Source organism: Pyxicephalus adspersus, chromosome 4, assembly GCF_032062135.1.
Source record: "Pyxicephalus adspersus chromosome 4, UCB_Pads_2.0, whole genome shotgun sequence".
NCBI classification, from domain to species: domain Eukaryota; kingdom Metazoa; phylum Chordata; class Amphibia; order Anura; family Pyxicephalidae; genus Pyxicephalus; species Pyxicephalus adspersus.
This window is the reverse complement of record NC_092861.1, coordinates 120,562,676-120,579,550: the sequence shown is the minus strand read 5'-3', so window position 1 is coordinate 120,579,550 and position 16,875 is coordinate 120,562,676. Positions and strand designations below refer to the sequence as shown.

Below are 16,875 nucleotides of genomic sequence, written 5' to 3'. Positions count from 1 at the left end.
CAAGCCAATATTCATTAAAAAACAAAATATTTAAAATGTAAAACTTAAAATTAAAAAAAAAACACACCCATGTCTTTCACATTCAATCAACATTAGTAGAAGGGTTATCACTAGGCTAATGCATACACAAATACTTTTCATCCATGCACAACAATTACACATAGCACAGAACATTCCAAAACATGACAATAGTTATGGGTGGGAAGTGACCAGCAGACTCCTGCACAGATTATTCTGGAGATGGCCTAAATGAGAGCAAGGACAAACATTTTGGCCTGACCAGAATAGGGATTCTTGTACCATATGGTGAAGATGTTAAATAGGCAAAGCACAATGGGATAGACTCTTTGTAGTTTTGTGGTTTAGGATGGTGAGGAACACATGCTAATTACAATGCAAACAATTAGTTGGAGAGGAGAAGGCTACTTTTTTGGCTGCTGTTAACTATTTCGTGTCCACACAATAAACTAAAAGGACATGGCAGGATAAATTACCCTGGACACAAGTGGAATAGTTTTTTTTAATTCTGAAACCAATGCATGTCTCATTGACAACCTACTTGGACCCTTTTGCCATCTGGACACTCTAGTTTTGGATATCAGATGGTGATATTTCTTTTTCTTCCAGGCACTCAACCCTCTCCATCACAACAGCAAAAACAATGAAATAATAGTTACTAGTAATTCCGGCATCTATACATTTTAACAAAAAAAAAAGGCCCAAGTAGCATTCAGATTAGTCATTTCAAAAAATAAAAGTAGTCAAACATTTATAGTACACTGTTTTAGGTACATTTGCAAAGATGTCCCTGCATCCATGCCTGGTTCAACATGATGCCCCCGTGGGTAAGAAACCTTTAGATTCTTGATTCTACCCAGTAAAAGGAATGCTCCTACCGTTGCATTCCATCAGCAGGTAAGTGGAAATGGCAATGTCTTTGATTTCCTCTGTTCATTCTACATATATTTATATATATATTTATATATTTACTATGTCAAAGTGTTTGTTTAGAAGCCCTGTATGTGGCAGTAGGCTTCCAGAGATGAGAAGAAAATATATAAGAGCCAAAGGAGGCTAAACAGGGCTGTTGTGAGAAGCTTGGCAGTCCGTGGCCCACCTAGCTCACCCCCAATTTCAGGTCGCCTTCTGTAGAGCAGGACTCCAACGCTTATGAATGCAAATATGGTGAAAAGGGTGACAGAGAAAGCCAATGTGCCAGGTTGAACTCTAAACTCTTCTCCGTTGGCTGCATGGTAAATGGCAGCAATGGACCAGGCTACGCCGATTCCCAGGAACACATTCACAGCATTGCTACCAGTGACGTTACCTATGGAGGCATCAGCGTACTGATCCTGGATAGCTGCTACTTTGCTTGCAAAAGTATCTGTGGAAAAACAAAAATAAATAATTAAGTTGAGTATGCATATCACACAAAACACAAGGATTTTGTTAGAATAATGAAACCACATAAATTATTAATTGCTACCCACCTGACCCATAGGGCCTGATTTATTAAAGCTCTCCAAGACTGGAGAGGATACACTTTCATCAGTGAAGCTGGGTGATCCAGCAAACCCGGTATGGATCTGGTCCAGAATTCAAAACATTTCTAACTAATAGCAAATGACAGGTTTGCTGGATCACCCAGCTTCACTAATAAAAATGTATTCTCCCCTGCCAAGGAGAGCTTTAATACATCAGGGTCATAACCTCACACACCCAAAAGTGCTTTTTTCTTCCAGAAAAGTCAATAAATAATAGGATATTGTCCCATGTATAGCTGTCTATTACATGTCAAGTAAAGAAAAGCAAATGTGAAAAGATTTAAAGCATTGCTTATCCTACAAAGCTTGGACACATTTATTTACCCTTAAAAAAAAAGTTTATAAATAACTGGATTACAGTGATTTTCCATACTAGCTGTTTTGTTTAATTAGTATCACACCAACACTGCAAACCATCATTCAGCCTATTTAAATAAAATAAAGTATTACTTTTGCTGCTTAGTATCATTGTGCCCCATGCTGAACATGAAGCAGAGAAAGCAAAGAAGAGAGTTGACAAAAGAGATCAGACAAAAACTCCAAGCAGAAAAATGTTCCTGTGTCAACAGTTAAAAAATAATATTAAGAAGTTAAGGGGCCATGGGCGAAAATCTCCCTAGATGCAGTTTCAAGAACAAAGTCAACCCCAGAATAGGCAGAAGGATATTGAGATTGGTAGACAAAAAGCCAAGGACAGCAAAGAAATCCAGTCCAAGGTCAAAGTCCATCTGTATCTGATCATACCATTCTTGTCTTTTTGAGTGACAGTGGGCTCAATAAAAGAGAACCCAGGAGGACTCCATTGTTAAAAGTTAGACACAAAAAAGCCACACTGGAATCTGCTCAAATGCATACTGATAAGTCATGTTACTTCTGGGACAACATCCTTTGGATGGGGACAAAACTAGAGATTTTTGACAAGTCGTGTCATTATCACATTATGTCTATGATCAAAAAAATGAAACTTTCAAAAAGAAGAACACTATATTTGCAGTAAAACATGAAGGATGAAAAACATTTTTGGGGGCTGCTACGATGTGTCTGGCACATGCTGTCCTGAGTCTGTGCCGGGCACAATAAACTCCTAAGACATGAAGATATTCCAAAATGCAATTAACTGATCAGTTTAAGAAAGATCTGTCTGAGTTTCCTGTGATGCATCCTCCAACAGGATAGTGACCCAAAACACACAGCTAAAAGCACCCAAGAATGTCTAAGAACCAAACTATTTAAGGTGACCATGAGTTCTGGTTTGAACACTATCAAACATCTAAGGAAAGGTCTGAAACATGCAGTCAGGAGAAGGCACCCTTCAAACCTAACAAAACTGAGGCACTTTATCAAGAAAAGTTGACCAAACTACTGATGTCATTGAGAGCTAAAGACATTGATTGCTTGCAGTGACAACAATCATTGGCCCAATCATCTTTGCCAATGCTATTTTCATTTGTGGTATTATATTTTAAATATTCAGTTGAATCAAATCTTTAACCTTGTTAGATATGGAAAAGAAAATTATGAGAGCTAGTTATTTTTGCTAGTTTTTTTCAGGGACTTCTTTCTTCATAAAGTTCTTTTTTCATGGAGAGGTACCAACACTTTGTCCGAAGGTTGTAGTATTTTATAAAAATGACGACAAAGCTTATCACAACATAAAACAACACCAGCTTCAGGGTGGTTATAACTAGGAGTTTTAATAGCTGTCTATGGATGAGAGAAGGAGATGATGATAACAGTCCTTTTTACAGGTACAGGTTCATTTTCCCTTCATATAGTAAAACAAAGATTAATTTGTTTTTTTTTTTGTACTTTTGTCTTTTGCAAAAAAAAAAAATATATATATTCATTTAAAAATGATCTAAACTAAAAATAAAATGATATGTATCCATTTTAGTTCCACTATAATAATCATACCAGTAATACCATGTTTTACATTTCATCATATCCTATTTTTATATAGTTTTTTTTTTATAACAGCAAAGTGCAGTAGGTTTTCACAAGCATCTCTGCAGTACTCAAGCGTGGGGATGTGCAAGTGTTTTTTACTATGTGTTATAATATAATTTACTCTTAAGGTTTGTTGTGGTGCTGGCCCAGAAAGCTGATGGTATGCTGTATTGCTACATTTACTGCAAAACTCATGCTGCTTTCCATATTACATCCAAACTAAAATGTCTATTTTCTTGTGCTGGGCTCATCTGCTGTTTCGCCTGAATTAATACACTTGCCATCCACTGCATTTTCCAGTTATCTGCTCTAACTTGCATCCAATATTAAAAATGTGTTTATTATAAAAACAGCTTCTACAGATATTCCTGTTTTATAACCATCAGGGTAAAAGAGAACAAATTACAGTGAATCTCTTAATGTATTTTGTTACAGTTACAGTTACGGACCTTACAGTTTAGATAAAAACATTTACTGTTTATCAAACCAAATTAATTGAATCTTTTTTTTGTTATTAATAGTTCATTTTTTTCTATTTTCATAGTGCTGCCAAATTTTGTAACACTTTTAGTATACAAAGCTGATTACCATCAGTCCCTAACTCATAAAGGAGCTTACAGTCTAAAGTTCCGGGTTTCAGTTACAAAGAATCACCTACATACAAAAATGTTGATTTCGATAGAAATCAATTTACCTATCAGCTTAGGGGGCATGTTGGAAAAAAAGATTAAATGCAAGAAGGAGGTTCCAAGATCAAAAATATGCTGAATTTTCCAGAGATGATCATTTGTAAACATAAGGACAATTTCCCTTAATATAGTTTAGCAAACCAGATAATAGCCAAGATATATTGCCCATTATTGATTTCTTTTAGGGAAAATGTCCTGTCCTACTTTTTTCCCCCGTCCTCAGCTAGGTACTGTTGCCCTGTTTTGCTCCCAAAAAAGGGTGAAAAATTTGTAAATGGCAGCCCATCATTGCTGCCTGGATTTTTCACCCACAAGTAGGCTATGCAGCTAGAATTGCTGCACCAGCTGCAAACTCATATGACACAATATATGTCTGCTGAAGATCTAGTGAATCTGTAATTGCCTGCTGAGGTTTGGATGATCAAAGCAAAGTATACAAAGTGTGTATTTCTATAGCTATTCGTCTGGGATTGGCAAGCAAGCACATTTTAGAATTCAGATGACAAGAAGGCTAAAGAAGGTGCACTGTGCACACATTTACTTGCAATAATAAAGTTTATATATATATATTTGTATACAGAAACAGTTACATTAATTTGTGCACTGAAGTCCCATTCATTTTAAATGGCAGCTCTGCAGCATGTTGCAGCAGTTACCGTGCATTGCTTTCTTAAAAAAGAATGAGGCACCATTTAGTTAATCTGGGATGCTTTGACCGTCCAAGCAAATTGAATGGGCTGCCTAAATGCAATTTACAAATTGTGTTCTTTATCACACTGTGCAAATGTGTATTTACCCTAAATTAATCTGCCTGAAAATGTAAAGGTTTCATTTTTTCACATCTGCAGAATGATTAAAGACTGCACATGTATTTATACATCATTACTACATGGAAAATGCAAATTTGGGGGTAGGCACTTTGGAATCTTCGGGTGCAAAAACACCTCAGCTCTGCCAAAGTGCACCCTTTTGATTTTATCTTATCTATGATCACAGTATATATTTATGGGTAAAATAACACTGTGTTTAAATATTTGTTATCCTCCCTATCTTCATTACATTTAAAAAATGTTTTAAAAAATGTAATCCAAAAGGCACTGTTTTTATCAGGGAATTGTATAACTGTTACTAAAGAAAACACAATATACGACCATTATAATGCTAATTTCAACATTTTTAACTCTCTTTATATATTTGTTTGCTTTTTCATTGAAAGCTGCAAAAGGAAAATAAGCCTGTTTTTACTAGCAGGATTGAGAAGCTACATCATAAGTGAAAATAATATTGATAATAAATATTGAACCACATGTTTAATGTGTTGTATCATATTTTACAACATGCCCTATGAGATCATTTGTTTCCTTTTAGCCCACAGAAATGTTCTACATTTTGACATCTTAGAAAAGTAGCCGTAGTTCTGGACGCTTGGGTTCAATAAGCAGCGCTATTTACCTCTAAATCCCAGACCTTACAAATTGGAGTTTTAACTGGCAAGCTGATAAATACCTTTGCCATACTTGAACAGACATACAGACAGCCGACTCTAGACTTAATCTCGTAAAGTTTAGCCTCAAATGTCATATCCATTTGAATGCCTTGGCCCACTTTCTTATATAACATGTTCAGCAGTTGCTGATGCACAGTACTGAATGCTATCTCTAAAAGATAATTAACTCATTGGGGATCCAGACGACTTAAATGCAAACAGATTGTGCGCTTTGGCTTTAAAATGTCATTAAAGAGCTTCTACTAGTTTGCTAGTCTATAAAAGACTTGAGTGTTTTCAGTGCTGTTTATAAAGATGTCTCACAGATATTAGTATTTCCTGGCTGCCTTTAAATTGAATTGCCAATTTATTAGGTCATACCAGTGGCTGCCATTTTTGAATATAAACTACCCATTTTGCTGGGTTCCAGTAAAAGAAATTTTAAGGGGTCATAGGAATAGAATTACTAAGTGTAAAAAATACGTTTCCAAATCTACTTATAAAACTTTGCCTGGTCGCAATGAAAAACTTTTGGGTTCTAAGAAATTATTAATCCACAATGTTTCCTTGAAGCAATGTATTTATGAAACATAAACCTTATTCTTTAGCCTATAGAATTTATATGTAAAAACTGAATGTTCTGAAGTTTGAAAATGTTTAGTCAACAGTTACATTATCTATTTGGTTATTAACTGAGGCTATAGATAGCTGAGGCTTAGCTAGTACCTTAACAGGCATTCAGATCTTCATAGCTTCGTGCAGTGTGCATTGGTAGTTTTTTTTTTTTTTATTACCTTGATGCTGTATTATGTAATCCTTCTTTATAACCCATGTCATATCATTATAAGGGCTGCAAAAGATCTATCATCAGCAACCAAGACGAGGATTTCAAGGTCCCTGCCCAGCATCCAACAGCTGCCAACTGTTCCAGAGATAAGGACTGTCCTTTCATAGTATATCATGCTCCTTTATAAGGCTACGTACACACATGCAATAATTGTCGTTGGAAAGGATCTTTCATAATCCTTTCCAACAACAAACGACTGCAGGATGCATGAACGAGTGCTGTACATATAGCACCGTTCTGCTCTACGGAGAGGGAAGGGGGAAAACGACTGAACGGCACCTCTCTTCCCTTTACTTTCATTACGATCATTCCTCATCCGTAATCTGTGGATTCGGTAGGGTGGTCATTCGGACGACGAGCGTGGTACGCACACCAGATTCTCGTCCGATATCAGCCCTGAGCCGATTATCGGACGAGAATCATCCGACATGTGTACTTAGTCAATTAGTTTTTACAACCCAATTGCTCTATGACTTTATGCACAGCTTTGTGATTGTATTAGTTGGACATGCAACAGAAATGGAATTCTCAGCTCATCGCAATGCCTCTCACACACCACTGTATTGGCATATAGGCATTCCTGGACAGACTGCATTTACATACAGCCCACCCTAGGTAGTGCTCAAACGTAAGGCTAAAAACGAAATCACTGAAAGGACAGCAATTGCTGCAAGTAAATGGCCTCTCTCTGCATGTATTTGCTGTGTATGTATCAGGAATTTGCAAGGTCTGAAACAAAGAAGCCCTCTGCAGTGGGGTATATATCAGTATTGCCCTGGAGGATTGTTTTAGTTTGTTTTTTTTACTTTCTCCTTTACTCTTATAATTTTACTATTAAACTCAATCAACAGCTTAATGTTTTCTGAAGAAAATCTAAAATACTTCTTTTTGGGTCAGTGCACTAAAACCATATTGAAGCAGTGAGAGCAATAAGAGTGATGCTGCACATATATTCAATGGTGGATGAAGAAAAAATCTGTTTAATTTGGTGGACTGTTCAGTAAAGACTTCAGTTCAGTAAAGTGCCTCTCATTTGTTCAAAATGGTACTTAGCATGGGCTGCTGTTATATTCATCTGCTCTTTTGTCACAGCTCCATATATCTATATTATTTTAATAGGGTATTAACAAATATCTAAATAATCTAACCCTATATGTAAGCATCCATACAAATATATAAATGGTAGTTATCTGTGCTGTATTATTATGGCCCTTTATTTGCATATATTGGATTATAAGCTCAATGGTGCAAGAAATTCAAAATGTAAATTTTTAAACAGTAAAGCTGTACTGGCAAATTCAATGTTTCTATCTCATCTATGAGTACATTACATGCAACAGTCAAATGTGATATGCATGATTAGCTTGACCTTATATTGCACAAAACATTAGATCTTACCTTAGTGTAAGATAAGATACTGAAAAAGAATAAAACTAACATGACTAATACGTTTAGTTAGGTGAAAGGAAGCAAGAATGACAAAGGAGATGGGATGTGCTTTACCTGTCTTAATGATAAAGTGTGTTATAATACAAGGAGACATGGAAGCATTCATCCATATAACCTTCACATGACTTTGTCTCTGCTCTAAAAAGTTTAAAACAACCAATATCAAGTTAATAAAAAATGTGGCCCAATGTAAGGATGTGATTTTACACTGAATGTGCATATCACTTGGGCAATGAACACTGACAGGTTGCTTCTGTAAATCTGGTCTTATTTCTTGCCTTTATATTATTGGTTACTTGTATATTAAAGAAAGTATTTCAATAAAGATGTCCACCACAATGTGTGATTAAAAAGGTTGTGCATTTATCTTGTAGGTTTCCAAGTAGATGAACACAAAAAAATATCTAAAAAAAATAATATTAAAAGGAATGGTTCTTTTGATTTCGGTGCAGGCTTTTCAATGCTGATAATCTGGCCCACTGTAAAAAAGCTGAAAAATTAAATGATTCTGGGAGAATAAAATTGAGAATATGATGACAACCGCAAAAGAAGTGGATTCATTCAGTGAAAATTTCATGGCAAAACGATCCATAAATCTGAACATAAAGGCAGATAATGTAAAATACAAATCTCAAATGTTGCCAAATGTTAAGCTTTGCCTTTCTTGTCCCCCAAACTACCATTCGTTTCTGGGTTTCCTAGTAGGGTACGGTGGCTTGAAAGGCAGGAGGTTAATTGGTCTTTTCAAAATTTTACATAAAACTATAAATGCTTTTCTCTCTACTCAGCATTTTGGTTTGTTTGTTCTTAGGTTAAAAAAAAGTTTTAGTTAAAGTGTTACTAAAAAGTGTCATCAACTGCACTACCTTAAATTGTTTTCCCTGATTCAATGCATACTTACATAACATTCTAAAAGGATTTTTCCTATGTCCCTAAATTTTGAGATGTACAGAATTGTCATCACAGGCACAGCATAGGTAATAATGCACATTGTGATGGCACAAGTTGGCAAAAGGAAGGCATAACCAACATTATGGGAGAGACATTACCTGTAGGTGTACTATACACATACTATAAACATATTTGCAGTTTCTCTTTTCTAATGAAAATGCTGTTATTATGTCTTTTCTCATGCTGATTTCCATGTAGGAAACTCTGCTTTTATTAAATTAGTATACAGAATATACAAGATTGAATATTGCTATTTTCCTTTAAGCATATGTAGAACCTTCACATTTGAACTTCTCAGGCCCTAGGCACTGGCTGGCAGTGAAACATCGCTACAAGAAGTCTATTAAGATGTTTATAATGTTAAATCAGTATTGTGAATAATTTAGTGGATGGGAAATTCAGTCTTCTGCCCAAGATGAAGCTGATGATAAAAGCAGATGTGTGTTTTATATGCTTGGATACCTGAATATTTTTCCTTTGACTTTAAAAAAAAAAACAGAGAGTTTTTCTTGAGTTATTTATATTCTCTGAGCAAATAATAGATAATAGATTAGCTACGCACCATAAGGTATTGGATGGGACCTGGATAACATTGTTATCCGTATGTCTGGTGTAGCCAATTTGTTCTCTGGAGAGGGGAAGGGGGAGGATGAGTGAGTGGAATCCCATTGTGCTCTCTACTAAAGGATTGCACAGAGGTCCTTCCCAATCAATCGTCTAGGGCAGATTGATGAACAATTTCAGGCGACATGTGTCGCCAATTTCAGGCGACATGTTTGTCTCGGGCAACAATATTGTGACCTGTGCATGAAGCTTCAGCAATCACAGAAGCATGATATTATTGCAGACTTGGAGCTCTGTTGTGACCAGCCGCCCTTCTGCCTCAGTTAAATCATTGCCAATGGAAGATAACATGGTCTCATATAATAAAAGAATGATAAACTTTGCATCACAAGACAGCATAGTGGCTAAGTTTTTGGCTCCCTTGCTTTGCCTTCCTGTAGTAATTGGCTGAATGCTCATGAGATATGTAGGGTTTCCTCCTACATATTAGTTGGCTTACTCTCCTATATCCAAAACTGCCCATAGTGTTTAAATGAAGATTTGTACAACTACAGAATGAGGTTAAAAGCTGATAAGAGTAATTTACTAAAGGACTATAGGCTGCTTGCTCACTTAGCAAAGTGAATTATCACATTGAAAAGGAATTTTTTTCTTAGCTTAGTGAAAAAGGTAAAGTTTTCCTGACTACAACCATCCAATAACGTGCATGCAAGACTTAAGCCAATAATCCTTCGCAAGGTAATAATCAACTTGTCTGAGCGAAAAGGCTAAACCCCCTTAGTAAATCAACCCCCATAAATTATAGCTTAACCCACTATCTAATGTTTGTTTCTAGGGGTTGAAGAAAAATGTACGGACTTCTGCAATAGGCTGCAATCTCCTCAGATGCCCCAATGCACTAGATTGTGCATGGGCCCTCCGCATCATCCTATAAAATGGACTGACATTTATTGCAATAAAGCAGATGATGTCAGCAATCAGACTGGCCAGGCAGCAAGGCTTATGAAGAGGCTGCCAGGAACAGGTTAATTGAAGCAGATATAAGTACTGGCTGCTGTAGATATAAGCAGTAAGGTTTTCTTCTCTTTAAAGCGGACCTAAACTCAAAATATTTACTTTACATAAAAGGGTAGACAACTCTTTTATAAAAAGTAAAAATTAGATTTTTCTTTGAAGTGCAACACCGTTTTCTCCTGGGATTCATGATGTAGGCTCTTGGCTGCTCCTTCTCTGCATACCCAATCTTGGGAATGCGCAGAAAGGGCATTTCCTTCACTAAGTGAGATCGGCTCCCTGCGTCACGAGATCCTGCACCTGCGCAGTGCAGGATTGCTTGATGTAGCAAGAAGACAGAAGATGGCGGTGGCCGACACTTCTTCCGTGTCGGGAAGAAGAAGAATTCCAGTATGGCGTGGGACCGGATTGAGGAAAGGTCCAGGGCCATTGAGGGATCTGGGGAATAAGGGTAAGTGTGATTTTTTTTCACCTTAGTTCTGCTTTAAATTTAGAAAAATTCTAAACACTGACTTCTTGTTCATTTAAAGACAAATTAGTCCATAATGGGTAACTTTTTCTACCATGCCAATAATTCCCAGACTAAGGGAACACCTGCCACAAACGTTTATTAGGTAGAAACATCTCAAACATCACTACCCAGTGAGGAAGTTCCTTGACTGTACTGTTAAAATGTAGAGTAGAGAAAACTTTACATTTTTTTATTTAACTTGCTCTTTTGGTCCCTGTTTTGGGCCAAGGGGCATCTATTGGCAAAATGTGAGTAGGATATTCTTAGGTATGGATCTTACTAGTGAAAGTAACTAAACTTGCCAAAATTTTAGGATCTTGTCATCCCTTATACATGAGGACTGGGGGTGAAATAGGCAGGGCTAGGAACCAATTTGCTGCTGCATACAAATATTTGGACAAGGAAAAAGCTGACTGGGCAAAATGGATGACCTCATCAGCCTGATGCTGTCCCTTTACCGTCCAGTTAACAGGCAAGGGTGGAGAGGTAACATCATTGTACTCCTAACTCTAAGTGGTGTCATCTACATAGCTGTGCCGTGTTAATCTCAGATAGAAGTGTTAGCTAAAACAGTTCTCCTATATACTTTTATTTCTGCCTGGGGAGATTTACCCTTTATTTGTTCTCGTGACCATTGTAACTCGAACTTTATATGATGGGAAATTCTAAATAAAGGTGATCACAGGAATACAGATAAAGAAAAAATGACAATTGTGTAAGTGAGGATTTAAAAGGGGGTTAACACTGTACATAATATTAAATATGTGAATGCTTTAGTGTACTGTATACAGCAAAGTGTTACCTTTGCAATACAACTCAAGACTAAAGCCTTTCTTTGAGAACTTATCTCAGCAATAAATACAGTATATTCATTCATCTAATTGGAATTATCTTTAAAAAGACACGAAACATATGAAGTATCCCTGCAAGAATACAATGTTTCACACTGAGATTCCTCCGCAGTGAATATAAACCACTTACCAGGTACTGATGTTCCCAAGGCGACAAACACAACTGCAGTAACGGAATCTTTCAAGCCAATAGTACATCCAAAATGAGAAGCTAAATCCCCAATGAAAGCTGTCAGTAGGCCGATCATTGTAATGGACACAATGAAACAAGCCCAGCCATTCCAGTACTCTGTTGGTGGGACAAAGGCAAAAAGAACTTTCCAGAACACTGTTAGAAAATGCATCACGTAGTCAAAGCAGGATGGCAGTTTTTCTTCTCCACATTCATCATCGTCATCATCTTCCCCTGTGAAAAATTTTAAATGAATATGGTCATTACAGCATATTATTTATAAGTATATGGGTGGCATTAAATCATCAACATCTGAAGGATAAGACTGGATTGGATAAAAAACGTCCATCCTGTGAACCATTTATAACATGCAACAAATCTCCTCCAAGGACAAACAATCAGACGACCGCTAATATAATCAGCAAATAAAAAGTTATTAAAGACTAACTAACTAAACATTTGGCAAATTAGGTTCACGGCAGAATGCTGGTCTTTTACCCCAAGACTTGGGAAAAATCATAGATGGTTCTTCTATAGTTATACATTTTAGACATATTAATTGAAAAATAAGTACACTCTTACTGAACTTTAGCCCCCCCAAATTGTCCCAGCCTAACCTACTCCCCCCTCCACAGTTGTGTACTTACTGACATCCAAAGCAACTGCGATTTGGTGTTTGGCCATTTGGAGGAAAGGTTTAGTAAAAATGCACTTAACCTTTAGAAAAGTTTTACTTTACCTGCATATTAATCCAAATCCCTCATCAACCACTTTGTAGTTTAAGCATATTTAATACCAAAAATGTTTTCCTTTTTTAAATAATGGTTAGAGGACCTTTACTGGCCTTTTGAGAGCTCGAACAACTGCCAAGAAGCTAAATAAAGCTAAATGTTTTCTGCAGCTAGATGCAAATTCTTTGAGATAGGTAATTACCAGGTTTACTTGACTCTTGAGAATTGTGAAGCAGATAAAAGAGATCAGTCTACAAAATGCAGATATCACAGATTTTGAGTTTTAGAGTAATAGAAGATGTGATCTGCACCATTACCATCAATTCATTTTAGAAGGAAAATGTTAGAGCCTTTGTCAAGTGTTTAGCAATTTGGCACTTTGAGTGAATCTGAGTTTTATCCACAAATGGCTACGGGTTAACTTTAATGCAGGCTCCACAAGTTGTCCATATACTTATCATCCCTTTGCCCTGTTTGACTTTGGTAGAAAAAGAGCCCAGTATAAGCTCATAGTTGTTTCAAGTTACGAACCTTGTTTTTGTGACAGCCTTGGGTGCTGGAGTGACAAATTGGCAAGCATCATCCATGTCCATTGATATAGAAGGGAGTGGGTCAGAAACCTAACAGGGACATTTAAATTCTCCTTGTAGCTAAACAGAGCAACCACGTGGGCACTTTATCAAATAGAATTCTTCTTTAGGGGTCTATGACCACAGAAATGAGCAGCTAAACCTACAGTGTATTAACATTAGCAATAATATATTTATACATTTACTGTGAAGGCCCCCACTGTGTTTTAATAATAATTTTTTAAACTAAGCTTTCAGCAGAATCTTAACCAGTATATGCAGCACAGCCAACCACCTTGTTCTTGAGTCGATACATAAAATGTCAGCACATTCTATTGGTAATTGTGGGCTATTTATATGCACAAGATTTAATATAAAACAAATCTTTTTTTGGAAATAATAAGCCTATAAAATGCTGGAACAGTACTTGACACTCACCCAAACTTAGCTGAAAAATGTTATAGACGTTCATGCTATGTGAGTTTCTGGAACATAACTGTGGTGTAGAGCAAACTGTAAGCTTTCATGAGAATTATATACTATAATTGCCTTCTATAATCACATTAATCCTTTGTTGAATAGGTTTTGGGGAAAGAGAAAGAATTTGGTTCTTTATCCAAATATTCATGTGACTCAAAAATAACTGATCGTTCACACAAAACTAGAGCTCTGTACCGTGCATATGAACTCTACTAAAAGTGTAAATTTAAATAGGTGCATCTGACTCATTTATGTCTATGGTCACAGTGCAAAGTGGAAATAAGGGTGGTCAAGGTATCCTAGATGAAGAAAGGCAGGTGGGTCTGAGCCTTCAGTGCTTTCTATTGGTGTCAATGCCTATGGTTTCCTTATCATCATTCCCATATTCCTATTGGCCAATTACCATAATGTAAAACAATGGGCCTAAGGCCAAATTTTTTTTCAAAACAACAAACATAGAGCAAAGGTTATTTGATGGATAAAAACTTTTTATTTCTCTAAAACACATTTCTTTTATTTCATGTTGTGTAATACAGAACTTTCGCTTTACCACATTGCTAATATTCATGTGCACATGAGAACAATAATTATTTGCTATATTATCTTATGCTGTATTATCTGCCATTTCAGGTAAGATAAAGCTAACTGCTTGTTTTACTTAGGAAGAATTAAGGTCTTAGGTAATAGGCTTTAAAATAAGGGAAAAATGTTTTCGATGTATCTATGAATGTTACTTTTGATGAATATATATAACTTTTGGATTAAGGTTTATTTTTCCCTTAAATCATCTCTTCCAGTAAGATCTACTGTGGTGTATAATTTTCCAAGGCCTATATGAAAGTGTCTTGTTCCTGGACTTACCCACAGAAAACCAATATGATCTAATATTCCTAAAGATTGGGGAAATATTTGTGTAATTGTGACATGATTCCTGCTGTCAGACAAAGTCTTCCTTTGACCACTCATTACATCAGGCCTTTTTATGTTTATATTACAAACCAATTTATGCTACGTCAGTGTGACAGGCCATAAAACCATCGCAGTTCGAACAAAATTTTCTGTTGCTACATCATAAAATATAGCAGTGAAGCATAAATCTCTCCAAAAGCAATCCCTTTAGGGAATGATTAATTTGGCTTGTGTTGGATTGAACGAGAGGATGTATACAGGCTTTTGGGATAAGCTGTCATAAGCAGGATTGAGAGGCAGCTGGCAACATCTGCACTGAGAGTCACAATTAAGTTAATCACAAAAAGAAGTATCAGAAAATGAAAAATTGCTAGGAGCTCAGTTCCATTGACCTCGAACAGTCTCCGTAGACTCACTGACACTGACTGCAATGTGCCATCTCCAAATGCACATGGACAGGGCTCTGTGGCATTTGCCTTTGATGACTGTAATGTAATTCGAATCTTTAATTGAAAGAATCCACAGGAGACAAAACAGAACATCTGACACTAATAGCAGCATCAGTTGTTGTCCTTCAGAAGAGCAGTCTCAAGTTCAGATTCATATTTAAGTAAGTCAAAGTGCAATTATTCTTAAATGACTAAAATGTTGTAAAGAGCAACAAGGTGATGTTAGGGGGGCAGAGATCATCTTACGAGAATCGTCTGCTTTCACAATAAAAACATTTTTTTTTATAATATCATAATGATGTGTGCACTTTAGGCTTAGTATACTAATTTATCATGCTATGAGCATAACTAGAAAATTTCAATGGAGCTCCAGCAATGGCGCTCTTATTTATATCCCCTAAACATTGGTGGTCAGAGACTTTAATATATCTATTAGGGTCCTGTTAAGACACCTTTAAGCTGGTGGCCTTTGTGGGTGGGATGAATTTCAAGACTTTCAAGTTGTAGCCAAACAATCTAAATTGGTCACTCGGATGACTCCTTGTAATTTACTGTTGTCATCCTGAACAAGGCTGGTTTGGGCAGGTGGATCATTGTGTGAAAAGGTCTACATTTTTTAACCCTTGGACCAATACATTTAAAATGATTTCTTAGTCATAAACTGGGTCACACTGCATTTTTACTTCCACCATGCTCCTGGCTATATCTTTGGTAGGCACATTAGCTTGAGCAGCTAGACTCTCTAGAACATAAAAATACTTTGGTAGAATAAAGTTACAATAATGTTTTACTAAAAAGGCAGAAACAAAATTTGCTTGAGCCCAATGGTAAAAAGTTTTTACCAACAGACCTGAGGGTGGCAGAGTAATGATTGCTGTCCCACTATAGTCCTCATTTATTCCCTATTTTGAACAAGATTTTCCCTGGAGCTGCAGGCGGAACCTCAATGGACTATTACACACTAACATGCTGGAAAAACCATTTAACTGTCCTCCTGTTTTTAGCTGTGCCATATTTTGCTTGTAAGCATCAAATAAAGTATTATAAACCAGAAATATTTACGCAGTCATAACATTTCTCAGCACTGTCTGTATGTTGGTAAATACACAGGGTGCTCTAGCTGCACCCCAAACAAGACTTTGCTGAAGCAGCAACTTTAATATTACATGATAAACAAATCCTTAAAGGTTTGAAGATCTTGTTTGACATGGTATTGTTCTTGGCACAGCATGAAGGCCACAGATGCCTAAAATAAACTATTTACTCGGGTGCACAGTCTCCTGTGCGTAGAAATACAATCTGAAAACAAGTGCTATAGAAAAAAAAGGTTTGATAAAAAAAGGGAAAAGCAAATAACAGTGTGATAATCATTTCCTGTAATCTAACTACAGCTTGCCAGGTCATATTTGACATTCCCTAAAGGAGCAAAGTGACAGGTCTGGGTGCCAGGGTGACTGGTCTGGTAACCACCCATTGTAGTTTTCTGCATACGGCCTGTATTGAATCCCATTCACAGCACTATTCTCTATACAGGCTATAATGATGTTATCACTGCTTTTACTAAGAAATATTTGATATGGATTTAGATGCTTTGTGGTTGAGTAATTATATTAAAATGATTGTTTTTATCCCAAGAATTAATCTTTAAGGATGGACAGCTAAAGTATTACATAATATCAATATACAGATATCCAAAAAGTCTGTTGTGTTAA

At 36.4% G+C, this 16,875-nt stretch overlaps 1 protein-coding gene across 8 annotated transcripts in view; it reads right to left on the bottom strand.

Annotated features, from left to right (window-relative positions):
* The window catches only part of LOC140329295 (sodium/calcium exchanger 1), a 254,077-nt gene continuing 237,202 nt past the window's right edge, over positions 1 to 16,875 (bottom strand). For all 8 annotated transcript variants that reach the window (XM_072409477.1, XM_072409480.1, XM_072409484.1 and 5 more), the window contains 2 exons: positions 11,984 to 12,259; positions 1 to 1,384 (listed from right to left, as the gene is read on the bottom strand). In XM_072409477.1, coding sequence (XP_072265578.1) covers positions 1,008 to 1,384; positions 11,984 to 12,259 — 653 coding nt within the window. In that variant the 3' untranslated portion in view covers positions 1 to 1,007. The remainder of the gene's footprint in view (positions 1,385 to 11,983; positions 12,260 to 16,875) is intronic.